Here is a 14787-nt window from a genome sequence, read left to right as displayed (position 1 = left end):
CAATGGTATGGCTGGATCAAAGGGCAGGCATTCTTTTATAGCCCTTTGAGCATGATTCCAAATTGCCAGCCAGAATGGCTGGATCAGTTCACAGCTCCACCAGCAATGCATTAATGTCCCAATTTTGCCACATCCCCTCCAGCATTCATTACTCTCCCCTTCTTTCATTTTAGCCAATCTGCTAGGTGTGAGGTGATACCTCAGAGTTGTTTTGATTTGCATTTCTCTAATTATTAGAGATTTGGAACACTTTCTCATGTGCTTGTTGATACTTTTGATTTCTTTACCTGAAAATTGCCTATTCATGTCTCTTGCCCATTTATCAATTGGGGAATGGCTTGATTTTTTATACAATTGCTTTAACTCCTTGTATATTTGAGTAATTAGACCCCTGTCAGAGTTTTTCGTTATAAAGATTTTTTCCCAATTTGTTGTTTCCCTTCTGATTTTGACTATATTGTTTTTGTTTGTACAAAAACTTTTTAGTTTAAAATAGTCAAAGCCATTTAATTTACATTTTGTAATTTTCTCTAACTCTTGCTTGGTTTTAAAGTCTTTCCTTTCCCATAGATCTGACAAGTATACTATTCTGTGTTCACTTAACATGTTTATAGTTTCCCTCTTTATATTCAAGTCGTTCACCCATTCTGAATTTATCTTGGTGTAGGGTATGAGATGTTGATCTAGACCTAATCTCTCCCATATTGTTTTCCAAATTTCCCAGCAGTTTTTGTCAAATAGTGGATTCATGTCCCAAAAGTTGGGCTCTTTGGGTTTATCATACACTGTCTTGCTGATGTCATTTATCCCCAGTCTATTCCATTGCTTCCACTATTTTTTAAGGTTTTTTTGTGGGGAGGGAAGTCCTCAGAGGATTCAAACCAAGTAGAGGGGCAAGAGTACAGAGAGAGAATACAGATATAAAGATATAGATATGGACGTAGACATGGACATAGACATGGACAGATATGGACATGGATAGATAGATATAGATGTAGATGTAGATATGGATATAGATATCGACATAGACATGGATATGGATAGATATAGATATAGATATAGATATAGATATAGATATAGATATAGATATAGATATAGATATAGATATAGATATAGATATAGATATAGATATGGATATAGATATGGATATGGATATGGACATGGATAGCTAGATATAGATGTAGATGTAGATATAGATATGGATATGGATATAGACATGGACATAGACATGGATAGATATAGATATAGATATAGATCTGGATATAGACATGGACATAGACATGGATAGATATAGATATAGATATAGATCTGGATATAGACAGATAGATATAGATATAGACATAGACATAGACATAGACATAGACATAGACATAGACATAGACATAGATATAGATATAGATATAGATATAGATATAGATATAGATATGGATATAGACATGGACATGGACAGATCTGGACATGGATATAGATATAGATATAGATATAGATATAGATATAGAGATATAGATATAGATATAGATATAGATATAGATATAGATATAGATATAGATATAGATATAGATCTGGGGTCAGCAAGTGTTCACTTATATCCATGGTTTCAGCCATCTGAGGTACGTCTTGGAAAATATCCCTCATGGATCTCAGGGCCCTACTATACATAAATATAAATATGTATAAATTTATACATGTTTTGAGTATGTATATGTGTGCATTATATATATGTATGCATGTGTGTATAGATATATAAGCATATCTATATATTTTTTCAATTTGCTATATCAATAGATATGTTATAGAGAGGATATAAATATGCAGGTATGGATATAGGTACAGATAGGTATAGATATAACAGATCCTTACAGTATTCATATATATATATATATATATATATATATATATGCAGGCATAAAAGGGATTAGGAAGGTCAGATCAGACTTGGTTCATTCATTCGATCCACTCAATAAGCATTTATTAAACACCTTCAGAATTCCAGGCCCTGTGCTAGAAATGTTTTTTGAAACGCCCATCTGCCTTTGAGGAGTTTACATTCTTTGGGAGGGAAATAATATGAATACAGTATAAACTTTATTTCGTCAGACCTATAATTCTGGATCTACAATTTGCCACTGATATAATCTGTATATACTACTTATGTGACCATGTTTATATAAAAGGTAGGGTGACAGTGAATAGAGAGCTGGTCTCATAATCAAGGAGACCTGAGTTTGAGTCCTGCCTCTTACATGTATTGGTTATGTGACTCTGGGTAAGTCACTGATCCCCTGTGGGGCAGCCAATGAGGGGATTGGGTTGAACTAAGTCCCTTCCAGCTCTCGATCTGTTATCCTATGTCATGGGCAGAGAGAAGTCCCTATGAAAATCCCCTCTCCCAAAGTATACTGATATTAGCTCTTAGAAAATGAATAGGACTTTGAGAAAGAAAGTAAGCAAGCTAAGGATCACACAGCCAGGATAATCAAAGGCAAGACTTGAATTCAAGATCAGGTCCTACTAGGGGATTAGTGCTCTTGGCCTCCCCAAGGACACCAATTCCCCCAGCAGGATTTTTCTGCTAGACAGACACATATCTATGAACAGTAGATTAATTGAAAGCTTCAAAGCATCACTCTAGAGAATGACCAACTCTCTACCCTCAGCGTCACTATGCCACAGTCTGAAAGACGAGGGAAAGAATAATGGGTTTGGAATCAGAGGTCTTGTCATCTGCTCCCTGTGTGATTTGGGCAAGCTCTGCAGGCCTCTTTGGACCTTGGTTTCCTACTTGTTAAATGTAGAAGCTTGGACTAGATAGCCCCTTTCTATATCTACATCTATGGACCTGAGGTCCTAACCGGGTGACCTTGGACAAGTCATTTAGGTCATTCTCTAGGTCGTAGTATTTTTCTTCTGCAAACTGAAGGTGGGAAGAGGAGGAGGAGGACTGGAGAGCTCCTGAAAATCTTTCCAGCTCTAAATCAGTGCTCCAGTGAGCCAATGATCCTAGTCCTGCTCAGGGAGGTCCTTCCCCTCCACTCAACGGAGACCATGCATCATCAATCAGCCTGCTCCTAGGAACATGTAGTCTGAAGCCAGGTTAGACTCTGCTGCTCTCCTCCCACACTCTGGTGCCTGCCAACGCTGGGAACCCTCCGCTTCCCAGCTGGGGGCTCCGAGCTGAGCCGTGCTACATCAGCAGTCCCTTCAGGTGGTAAATTCCAAACCTCTGACTCATAAATTTCACTTGACCATGAGCCTGCTTTTGGCTCCCCTTCTTTGAAGTTTATTTACAGAAATGACTACTCCATATGTATTTTTTCTCACTTCCCACCCCCGTCGCCCCCAAACTCATCTCACCATGGAGTTCATGGGGTGACCTTTAACTAACTTAATTTGTGAAGCCAAGTATCAGATGGTTTTCTGGACAGTCACATTTTCTGAACAGACATCCAAGGAGAGATGGGGGAGGTGAGAGAAGAGCTCTGCTCCCTTCCAGTTAAATTACAAAAAAATACATAGAGGTTCTCAATTATTCTAAGATTAGCTGGCTAGTCAGGAAGTCAGAAGCAATGATCCACCTCTCAGTGGGTACCTCAGAGGGCCCAGAACAAGGAATAATGAAGTCAAAGATATACAATACAATAGAATTCTTGTCTTAGCAGACTTTGCCCCCTTCTTGGTCACTGAGGATACCTGGAAGTTCATCCCAGAGAATGGGAATAGGGCAGGAACTGTGTAATGTCAGAGCCGGGAAGCACCTGAGAACCCAAAGTGCCTGAGACTGGAGAGATCCTAGAACGAAGGGTGTCAGCATAGAGGAACTTTAGACTAGAATGTGAGAGACTGGTGGGAATTTAGAACACGAGATGTCAATGAGTGGAGAGAGCTGAGGGCATCAAATGGCAGAATTGGGTGGGATCTTAAAATATGAAATGGCAGAGCTCGAAGGAACCTTATGACATGTAGCACTGGAGAATTAGAATTCGTGTACCAGAACTTGAGTCAGGAAGATTCACTTATCTGTGTGACCCTGGGTAAGCCACTTAACCCTGTTTGCCTCAGTTTCCATATCTGTCAAATGAAATGCTAGAAGGAAAAAGCAAACTACTCTAGTATCTTTGCCAAGAAAACCCCAAATGGGTTTTCAGACATGACTAAAACGACTGAACAACAAAATACTAAAGCTGAAAGGGCTTAGGACAGAGAATGTTAGAGTTGGGAGGGACCTAAGAACAAGGAATGTTAGAATATTGACTGTTACAAGGCAAAGGATCCTTGAAATACAGAATGACCCAACTGGGGAAAAAAGAGAAGTTTAGCATTTGAAGGGAGCTTAGAAGTCATCCAGACCCATCCCGCCATTTTGAAGGCAAGAAAGCGAAGGCCTAGAGGAATTAGTGGTTTGTCCAAGGTCACCTGAAAGCAGAAATCAGAACCCAGGTCTCTTGGCTCCCAGACCAGGATTCTTTCCATCATGCTGCCTTGTAAGAGTAAATAAAAGCCAAACTGGGACATTTGATTCCTGCAGTGTGTAGGTTACACTTCCCAAAGGTCTGAGCATGCTGATTAAGGTGATGTTCCTGGAAATTCATTCAAAATGTAAAAAGCACTTATGCTGAGATATACTGTGCAAGGCATTGGGAGAGGCATAAATAGGCATAAACAAATGAGGCCTGGCTCTTTCTCTTAGGGAATTCATATTAAAACCTAGCTGAGTTGAGGGAAGAGGGGAGGGAAACAACAAGGAATCATGGAGCCATGGGAAAATTTTTTTAAATAAAATAAAATAAATTTAAAAAACTGGCAGAAGAGGTAGCTAGGTGGCTTAGTGGATAGTTTGCTAGGCATAGAAATGTAAGGTCCTGGGTTCAAATCTGGCCTCAGACACTTCCTACTTGTGTGGCCCTGGGCAAGTCACTTAACCCCCTTTGCCTAGCCCTAACCATTCTTCTGCCTTGATTTTAGGATGGAAGGTAAAGGTTGTTTGTTTTTTAAATTCTTACCTTCTGTATTGGAGTCAATACTGTGTATTGGCTCCAAGGCAGAAGAGTGATATGGGCTAGGCAATGGGGGTCAAATGACTTGTCCAGGGTCACACAGCTGGGAAGTATCTGAGGCCAGGACCTCCCATCTCTAGGCCTGGCTCTCCATCCACTGAGCCACCCAGCTGCCCTGGTTGTTTGTTTTTTTAAAGCCTAAGAGAGAGGATAATCCATGTGCATAGATAAGTGTAAGATTTATTTTACAACATAATTAATACGGAAATATGTTTTATTATATGACTATGACTACTCATATAAGCTGTGTCAAATTACTTGCTGTCTCAGGGAAGCGGGGGAGAAGGGAGTAAGGAAGAGAATTCAGAGCTCAAATTTTAAAACATGTTAAAAATGTTACATATAGCTTTTTTAAAATAATATAAAAACAAATATAACAGGGGCAGCGAGATGGATGGTGGATAGAGAGCCACGCCTGGGATCAGAAGGACCTGGGTTCAAATCTGACCTCAGATTTTTTTGTAGTTTTGCGGCCCTTGGCAACTTAATCCTATCTGTCTAGCCCTTACCATTCTGTCTTAGAGTTATTCATAAAAACTGAAAGCAAGGGTTTTAATCAAATAGCTAAATATAACAGATTCGGAGATGATGAGATTTTAACATAAGTAGAATGAATGAATTTGGTTATCCAGTGAAGAAAATCTGGAACTGGAATTTGAAGACTGAAAAAAAAAGTTAACAATCAACAGTTTTGGGGAGGACCATGGAATGATGAGAACAAAGAGTCAGGCCAGCCCGAGGACATGTCCAAGGGGCAGCAGAGAGTTTAGTTTGGTTAAAGAATAACAAATATGAAGGACAGTAGTGGAAAGTGAAGTGTACTCCCAAATGCAGAGGCTTTGAATGCCAAAGCCAACCCAAAGATTATCACTTTTAGCCTATAGCCAATGGCATATCTTCAAAGAGTTTTCAGCAGAACTTGAAAGACAACTTGAAAAACTATCCTAAAGTCAATGGGGGGATGTGGAATCTTGGGAAGGAAAAAGAAAAGGATTGCTATTAAAAGGAGTTCTTCTTTACAATGCAGAGGAAAGGAAAGGGAAACGAAGAATTCGCACCACATTCACCACAGAGCAGCTCCAGGAGCTGGAGAAGACTTTCCAGTTCACTCACTACCCAGACATCCATATCCGCAATGAACTGGCAACTAAGATCAACCTCCCAGAAGCCAGAATACAGGTAAAGATCACGTATCTGCTGCCATGCACACATTTCTAAAAGTGCTTGAACTTCAGGGTTGGGCTACCTTGGAGGGCATTTGGACAATGTTTCAGGGCCTCAGTTTCCTCATCTCTAAAATGAGAGAAATGAACAAGATGGTCTCTGACGTCCTTTCCTCTATGACCCCTCTGAGCCAGACTTGAGCTCTGACTGCCAAATTCTACCTGCAAACCTGGGGGAGAACACTTAACCTCTTTGGACCTTAGTTTCTTCCTCTATAAAATGAGAGATGGCCTCCAAGGTCCTTTCCCACTCGAGATCTTTGGGATAGCTTGCCCTTTATAGTAAAAAGATTATTGGATTTAAAGTCAGAATTCCCAAGTTTCAAACCAGACACTACTACTTACTATCCTATCTACCTGACCTTCCTCTCTCTCTGGGCCTCAGTTTCCTCATGTGGAAAATGAGGAGATTTGGCTAAACTGACTTCTGAGGTCTCTTTTCAGCTAAAAATTTTACAATTCTTTCTGAGCAACAAGGATTGGCTATAAAAGTAGCTAAACAATGCATCCTCTCTCTTATTTGACACCTTAGAAATAATATAGAAATATTACCAAATACACTGAATCCCTGGAAATGGTCCTAGAGACCATCTAGTGATTCAAGCCCCTCCTATAAAAAAAATAAGAAAAAACTGAAACCTGGAGAAAGATCATAAAAATGACATATTTCAGGGATAGCTAGGTGGCTCAGAGGAGCCAAGCCTAGATGGGAAGTCTTGGGTTCAAATCTGTGTCAGACATTTCCTAATTCTGTGACCCTGGATAAGTCACTTAACCCCAGTTACTTAGCCCTTACTAATCTTCTGCCTTGGAACCAAAAGTATTGATTGTAAGAGGGAAGGGAAAGATTTTTAATGACCTTTATCTAGTGATGAAAGGTACTTCAAATGGCCATGAATGCAAATCCTCATCTGACAAATGGGAAAACCAAGATCTAGAGAAGCAAAGGTTATTTGCCCAAGGTCACACAGGTGGTAAACCTTGAAGGCAAGACTCAAACCCAAGTCACCTGCCTCCAAAGCCCATGCTCTTTCCACAGTACCACTCACCTTGCTCAAGGTCCCATCACTAGGTCATAGCATACTGACTTAGGTTTGTTCTTTCCATTGTCCACCCTCCATTCCTGGAAGATCAGTCCAGTGGTCAGGCATCCTCTCAGACTAAGCTGCTCTAATTTTGACCAAATTCTTGGCACTAGTGCCACATGGGTTTATCCAAAAAGCCAAAGGTCAAACTGCTGAGTTTCCTATCCCATGTTGTCTCAGCCAAGAATATAGATCATAGGATTGAACTGGAACAAGCCCCAGAGGTCAGCTAGTTCAGCCTCTTCATTTTTCAGAGGAGGAACTTAGACTCAATGAGGTACCTTGCCCAAAGTCCCACAGGTACTTAGTGATGGGACTTGAGCCCAGATCCTTTCGCACGTCTTCACAAGATAAAACTATTGCAATTTTTCATAGCATCATAGAATTTCAGAGTTGGAAGGGAACTCATAGCCTGCTACTACTACCTTTATCCAAAAATAGATTCCTTCTACAACAATCCCAATAAATGGCCATAAGATTTCTGCTTAAACACCACCAGTGATGGACAACCTACTCCCTCCTGAGGCAACCCATTCCCCTCTAGAATAGCTCTAATTTTAGAAATTTGTGCATAAATCAAGTCTAAATATGTCTCTTTGGAACTTCCAATCATTGGTCCTAGAGCCATGCAGAATAAAGCTAATCCCTCTTTCAACATGGAAACCCTTCCAGCACTTGAAGAGAGTTATTACACCCTGCCCCATGTCTTTACTAGGATTAAAAAGGTTTTTTTCTTCAGTTCATTTGACTACTTCTTATATCCATGAATTTGAAGCTCTTCACCATCCTGGTCACTCTTCTCTGGACTCCTCAATTTATCAATATCCTCTTTAAAATAGAGAAACCAGAATTGAACATAGTCTTCTTTATGTAGTTTGACTGCGTGAAAGACTGATACAGCCCTGAACTTTTCAGTATCATCCTAGGCACTGAGACAACACCACATTCCATTCACCTGTCCATCTATTCATTCATCCAACAGGCACTTATTAAGCACCTACAGTATGCTGAGCTCTGTTTCTTTCACTAATTCGGAAGGTGGATAGAAAGGAGGAACTAGGGACCACCAGCTAGTAACTATTAGGAAACAAAGAGGAGTTTTGGTGAGTTGGTGGGTTGGTGGATTGATTGTATCATTGGCTGGTAGAGGAAGAGCAGGAAACCACTCTTTTTGGCTTTACAAGTCAATATTTACCATAGGTGTTGATGAGGTAGGATTTGTCCTCTTCATTTTTATTCTCCTTCCAGATATTTGTATCCAAGAAGCTATTCTCTCCATTTTCTTTCTTGGTCCCCCTCTTAGACCAGGTACCAAGATTGATTTGCATTCAGCTCTTGAAGGCATGCAAAATTTGTACAAATATATCTTGTATGGAAATGATTTGTAATCTGTAGAATTACCACCTGGGAGATGTCTTCTGGTGTAAAATTCTCATACTTTGGCCTCTAAGATTTGGTGGTGATTTTTTTCTTGAGTTTTGATTCTGTTCTATTTTCTCCAAATAAACCTAATATTTGAAGTTTCTTTTAAAAAAAATTTAGCTTCTCACACATATGCTCAATCTTGCCATTCATCCCCACCAAGAGCAAAGGAGCCGACCTCATATCTGAGATATCTTGACTCTGTCTTGGAAATATATTGCTTTTAGGGCCACAGGGCAAAAAGCTGGAGGAGCCTTTTCAGAGGTAGAAGGGGTGGGGTAGTACAGAGTGAGAGAGGGAAAAGAAAAAAAGAAAAGGCTGGACTATTAATGTAGCTGCAGCATCTCAAAATCAAGAGCCAGGTGAGGCCCTGGACTAGCAAATAATTTCATCAAGGGTTCGAATAAGGGCATCAATGTCATGCTTTTCAAATTTGCAAATAACACAAAGATGGGAGGGATCACAAACAGAGAAAAGATCCAGAGGGATCTTGACAGACTAGAACACTGAGCTAAATCTAATAAGATGAAAAATAATCAGATAAATGTAAGGTCCTACATTTTGGTTCAAGAAATCAACTTCACAAATGCAAAAAGGAGGCATTGTTGGATGGCAGTTTGTTTCAAAAAGACCCCAGAATCTTTAGTGGACCTCAAGCTTAATATGATTCGACTCTATGATATGACAAGAAAAATGCTAAGGAGATCTTGGGCTGCATGAAAAGAGGCAGAGCTTACAGAAATAAGATGATAGACAAACCATATTCTGCCCTTCTCGGATCTCATCTAGTGTGTTGTGTTTAGTTTAGGAAAGAAGTCGATAAGCTAGACAACATCCAAAGGAAGGTGATTAGAAGTAGGACGGGGATGGAAAGCCTTGGGTTTATGCCATATGAAGATCAATTGAGAGAACTAGGAATGTTAAGCCTGGAGAAGGAAAAAAATCTACATATGTACATATATATATTATATACACATATATTGAGTTTATATATATTTCCCATATATACATATATATACATATATATACATACATACATATATGTGTATGTATGTATATATATACACACACACATACACAGAGACAGAGAGAGGCAAAGGGTCTCAAAAAAATTTTTCCCATGGGAGACACAGCATCTCTACTCAAGTATCTAAAGGGCTGTTATGTGAAAGAGAGGCTTTACTTGGTCTATTTGGTCCCAAAACAATCAATAAAATTTGAAAAGAGGCAAGTTTAAGATTGATGTCAAAAACTTCCTGCAGTTAGAGTTATCCCAAAGTCGATAAGCTGGAAGGGATCATACGATCATAGATTTAAAACCAGAAGGAACCTAACAGGTCATGTAGTCAGACAATTAGTAAATACCAGAGGTGAGATTCAAAGCCAAGACTCTCCTGGCTTTCACATCCAGTGCTCTGTCCACTATATCATATTGCCTCTCATAGGTGGCCACTGAGGCTCTGTGAAGATGTGAGATCAGAATGACTAGATGTCTCAATTTTCCCATTTCCTAGTTGAGTGACATTCGGTGAGACCCTTTGTCCTTTTCAGGCTCTGTTTCCTCAACTATAATGTAGGAATAGCAATAATTGGACCACCATTCAAAGGGTGGCTTGAGGATCCAGTGAGATAATGTGTGTAAAGCACTCTGAAGCCAGAAGATGATGTCTAAACACCAGTTCCACAAATAATGATGAAGGTGTCTTGCTGTCCCCTTTCTCTAATTTCATCTTTCCTATCCTCCTTCCCCCCCTAGATATGGTTCCAGAACCAACGGGCCAAATGGAGGAAGCATGAAAAACTGAGCAGTTTCAGGAGCCCGCAGACCTTAACAGACACAGACATCCTCCCAGCACCAAAGTCGGACATGACCGTAAGTGGCAGATGGAACCTGCACAGGAATGCCAGGAAAGAGGAAAAGGGACCCTGAGAGAGGAGGGCTGACATGCCTGGGAGCATCCCACCCCCAGGATGAAGACGAGTGACGCTTCCATGCTGCCCGCATCAAAGTGAATTATCAGGAGTCTGGATTTCTGGGCTTAGCTTTAGTGCTAAGAGCAAATCACTTTAGGCAGAGTCACTCTCCTCACATCTAAAGCAGGGGTTTGGGAAAGTTGAACGGGTTGGAGGAAATCAATCAACCAAGAAGACTTTCCTGATTCCCCTATTGCTAGGGGCCACTCTCACCCAACTCTCACTATTTATTCTGTTGTTTGTTTTTTTATTTGTCTATCTAATTAATGTTCTTATGTAGCTATATTATAGTACTTCCCTTATAGAAAGGAAGTACACTGAAGTCAAAGACTATCTCATTTTTCTTTTTGCCTTGCCAGCACTTAGCACAGTGCTTGAACATAGAGGAAATACTCAATAATGTGTTCATTGATTGACTAGATAAACTTCCAGCTCTAAAAATCTGTGGCCTGACATACTTTATCGAAGGCCTCTCCCAGCTCTTATTCTTTGTCCTAAAGTCCTTCTCAGTTCTAATATTCTCTGTTCTGATGTCCCCTCCCAGCTCTGACAGTCTCCATTCTGCTTCCTTGGTCTCTCTTCTCAGTACAGATATTCCGTGTCCTGAGGTCCCCGGGTTTAGCGATGGCCCAAAACTAAACAACAATGTGATTTTAGTCAAGTCGCCTCACTGTTCAGGGTCTGTTTCCCTCATCTGTCCGTTGGAGAAGGGGAGTAATGACTACAGATTAATACATTGTTAGAGCTCAGCTGGATCTTAGAATTCATTTTTTTCATTCTTTCCTTTTAAAATGGGAAAATCAAGGCTCAGAGCCATTAAGAAATTTCCCACAGGGGCAGCTGGGTAGCTCAGTGGAGTGAGAGTCAGGCCTAGAGACAGGAGGTCCTAGGTTCAAATCTGGCCTCAGACACTTCCCAGCTGTGTGACCCTGGGCAAGTCACTTGACCCCCATTGCCTACCCTTACCACTCTTCCACCTATAAGTCAATACACAGAAGTTAAAGGTTTAATAATAAAAAAAAAATTTTTTTAAAAAGTCCAAATATGGCCTCAGACACTTCCCAGCTGTGTGACCCTGGGCAAGTCACTTGACCCCCATTGCCCACCCTTACCAATCTTCCACCTATGAGACAATACACCAAAATACAAGGGTTAAAAAAAAAAGAAAGAAATTTCCCACAGCTCTGAGTGGCCAAGCTGAGAAACAACCCCAAGAATCCTAAAGCCCAGGCCCATGGTCTTGGCCTGACACTGTGCTATCTCCCTCCCCCGGGAGCGTTAGGAGGATCAAATGAGAAGAGCCATATTAAAGTGCTTTGGAAGGTCACAGAATCCCCATGCACATAAAAGATTAGCATCAATACTGTCCCCTTTGCCCCACGCCAAAGCCGTCGCCTGGATTTTGATCCAAAGGCCATTCTTCTAAATAGAAAGAGTGGAGCCTCTTTCTGGCCCCCTTGTTCCTCAGCCCCTTTCTATTGTGGCAGCTGAAATCCAGTCATCAGCTAATGTCCATTAATGATCCATAAATGAATGGGCTGAGCCCACGCTGACACCGCAGACCTTGACCCAGTGGCTTCTTAATATAATTTGTTCTCATCACATCAGAAGAGTGGTCTTTTCGAAGCCTCCCCACAATTACCTTGAGAGACAGAAAGAAAATTGAAGACTCTCAGACTCAACGAATTCTCTTTCGATGTGCTAACTATCCAATTAAAACAACAGGCGGTGGGGAAGTGGGAAGAGAGACGGGTCTGGGGTCCTTGAAGCTGGGTTGGGTCTTTTACTACCTGTTTGAATTTAGGGATATCGCTGAATTCCTATGAACCTCAATTTCCTCATCTGTAAAAATGAGAGGTTGAACTCCATGGCCTCCAATGTCCTTTCCAGCTCTCGACTCATGATCCTAAGATCCTGACAAAAAAGTAAAAGCTCCTTCCCTCTGACACACAATTTTTGTTAGGCTCGGTCTCTAAGAAAGAGAATAGTCTTCAGTTTTAAATAAGCACATTGTTAGGCTCAGTTCAGTTCATTTTAATTCAAGAAATATTTTTTCAGTGTCTGATATGAGGAGGAGGGAGAGAAAATATTCACAGTACACTCCCATTAAGGATCTGGGACAAGGGGACAGCCAAGGAAACCGAGAGGGAGCTAATGGAGAATTAGGGAAGAAACAGGAAAGACATATCTGGAAAGTTGAGGATATTGCTCACAGGGAGCAAGCTGAAGAATCTAAAGCTATAGAGAGGACTGAGAGCATGCAGATGCCCTCCCACAAAAAAAAAAAAAAAATACCATTGAGTTTCATTTTGTTTTTTTTAAACCCTGACCTTCTGTCTTAGAATCAATACTGTGTATTGGTCCCAAGGCAGAAGAGAGGTAAGGGCTGGGCAATAGGAGTCAAATGACTTGCCCAAGGTCATAAAGCCTGACCCTAGGCCTGGCTCTCAATCCCCTGAGCTACCTGGCTACCCCCAGGCCATTGAATTTAAAGATGGCTGAGGCAAAAGCCTGTTTATAGAGGAGCAATGAGTTCACGGACAGTAAGAAGGGGAATACACTCAGTGTAGATTGTTAATACTACCATACTCTCTACCATATTCCCTTTCTTACTGTCTTTAATTACTTGCTTACTAGTACTACTGAGCATTCCTTCTCCTGCGCATAACTAACCCTTGTGTCCTCTAGAGAAGACAGCAGCCTTCAGTTAAATTAACACACTATTTTATTGCAAACAAAAACTATCAAGAGTCACAGTCTAATTTGGTATTGCTACTGCTGCCACTGCTATGCTGCTGTTACTACCACCACCACCACCACCACCACCACTGCTACTACTACCATTACTACTACTACTACTACTACTACTACTAATAATAATAATAATAATAATAATAATAATAGCATCTAGCATTTCTATAGAATGTATTGTGTTGGGCACTGTGCTGGGTACTTTACAAATATCTCATTTGATCCCCACAACACTGAGAGGGAAGTGCTATTAGAATCCCCATTTTACAGATAATGAAAGAGGCAAAGAGAGGTTTAATGATGTGTCCAGGGTCACACAGCTAGTAAGTGTCTGAATCTGGATTTGAATCCAGGCCTCCCTGATTGTAGACCAAGTGCTCTATCCAGTAGTCAATAATGATATTAGTCTTGAAAACAGGAGAGCCTGGGATTGGAATTCCAACTCTAACTCGTACGTAATTGAATGAGCATGAACACGTCACCATTCAGCCTCCGGTGGTGGAGAGACCTCTTGAGGCGAGCAATTCCACTTTGGGGCCATTCAAATGGGAAGCATTTTATTTCCTGGCATTCCAGACTTAACTTACTTCTTCGCAATGTCCTCCCGTTCTTCTAGGTTCAGTCCTCTGGCCCCATGTAGAATAAGTAGGGAGGAATGAACAACTCCTGGGAAAGGCAATTCTTTGAAACCACCATTTATTAGTAATACTTATCAGTCAGTAGAGTAAGAGAAAAACAAATTCTTTGGGATAGGTTGTGGTCAACATATGCTCAAGAAAACTCCATTTACGAATTTTCTCTTTTCTCTTCTTGAAACAGGGACCCAGACTAACCACCCTAGTATACCCGACTGGATATCATTTTCCCATCCAAGGACATCTGGTCTCTGCCTGGTTTCCTCCCTACTTCATGCCACACCCATGGAACGTGCCTTCTTTCCCCAGCCCTCATTTGCATCTGGACAACGTCCCCATGTATGGTATCCCTTCCCCACAACATCCTGAATGGGGCAGTATCTGTGCTGGTTTTACATAGAAAAAGAAAAACCCCTCTCTGGGCTAACATCTCCAGCAACTAGGGCATGCAGGGTGTGTGCCTATCTAGATGGGGCCCTAAGAGGAAGACCACCGGGTTCATCTCATATAATACGAGTCTGACAGCTTTGAAAATCACTAGCCTCCTCCCCAAAACCACCGCATGAAAGCCTAGGAAAATGGCTTGGGACATCTCTTTGAGGAGTTACAGGTGGACTCTTGGGGAAAAAAAAATGAGTCTCAG

The 14787-nt window shown here is 41.0% G+C and overlaps 1 protein-coding gene across 1 annotated transcript in view; it reads left to right on the top strand.

Annotated features, from left to right (window-relative positions):
* The window catches only part of ISX (intestine specific homeobox), a 28023-nt gene extending 13479 nt beyond the window's left edge, over positions 1-14544 (top strand). The window contains exons 2-4 of the mRNA XM_044679130.1: positions 6034-6233; positions 10541-10657; positions 14329-14544. Of these exons, the coding sequence (XP_044535065.1) occupies positions 6034-6233; positions 10541-10657; positions 14329-14544 (533 nt within the window). The remainder of the gene's footprint in view (positions 1-6033; positions 6234-10540; positions 10658-14328) is intronic.
* Positions 14545-14787: the final 243 nt, after the last annotated feature.

Source organism: Gracilinanus agilis, chromosome 5 (genome assembly GCF_016433145.1).
Source record: "Gracilinanus agilis isolate LMUSP501 chromosome 5, AgileGrace, whole genome shotgun sequence".
NCBI lineage: Eukaryota > Metazoa > Chordata > Mammalia > Didelphimorphia > Didelphidae > Gracilinanus > Gracilinanus agilis.
Note: the sequence above shows the minus strand (reverse complement) of the source record. Positions and strands in the feature narration are given on the sequence as shown.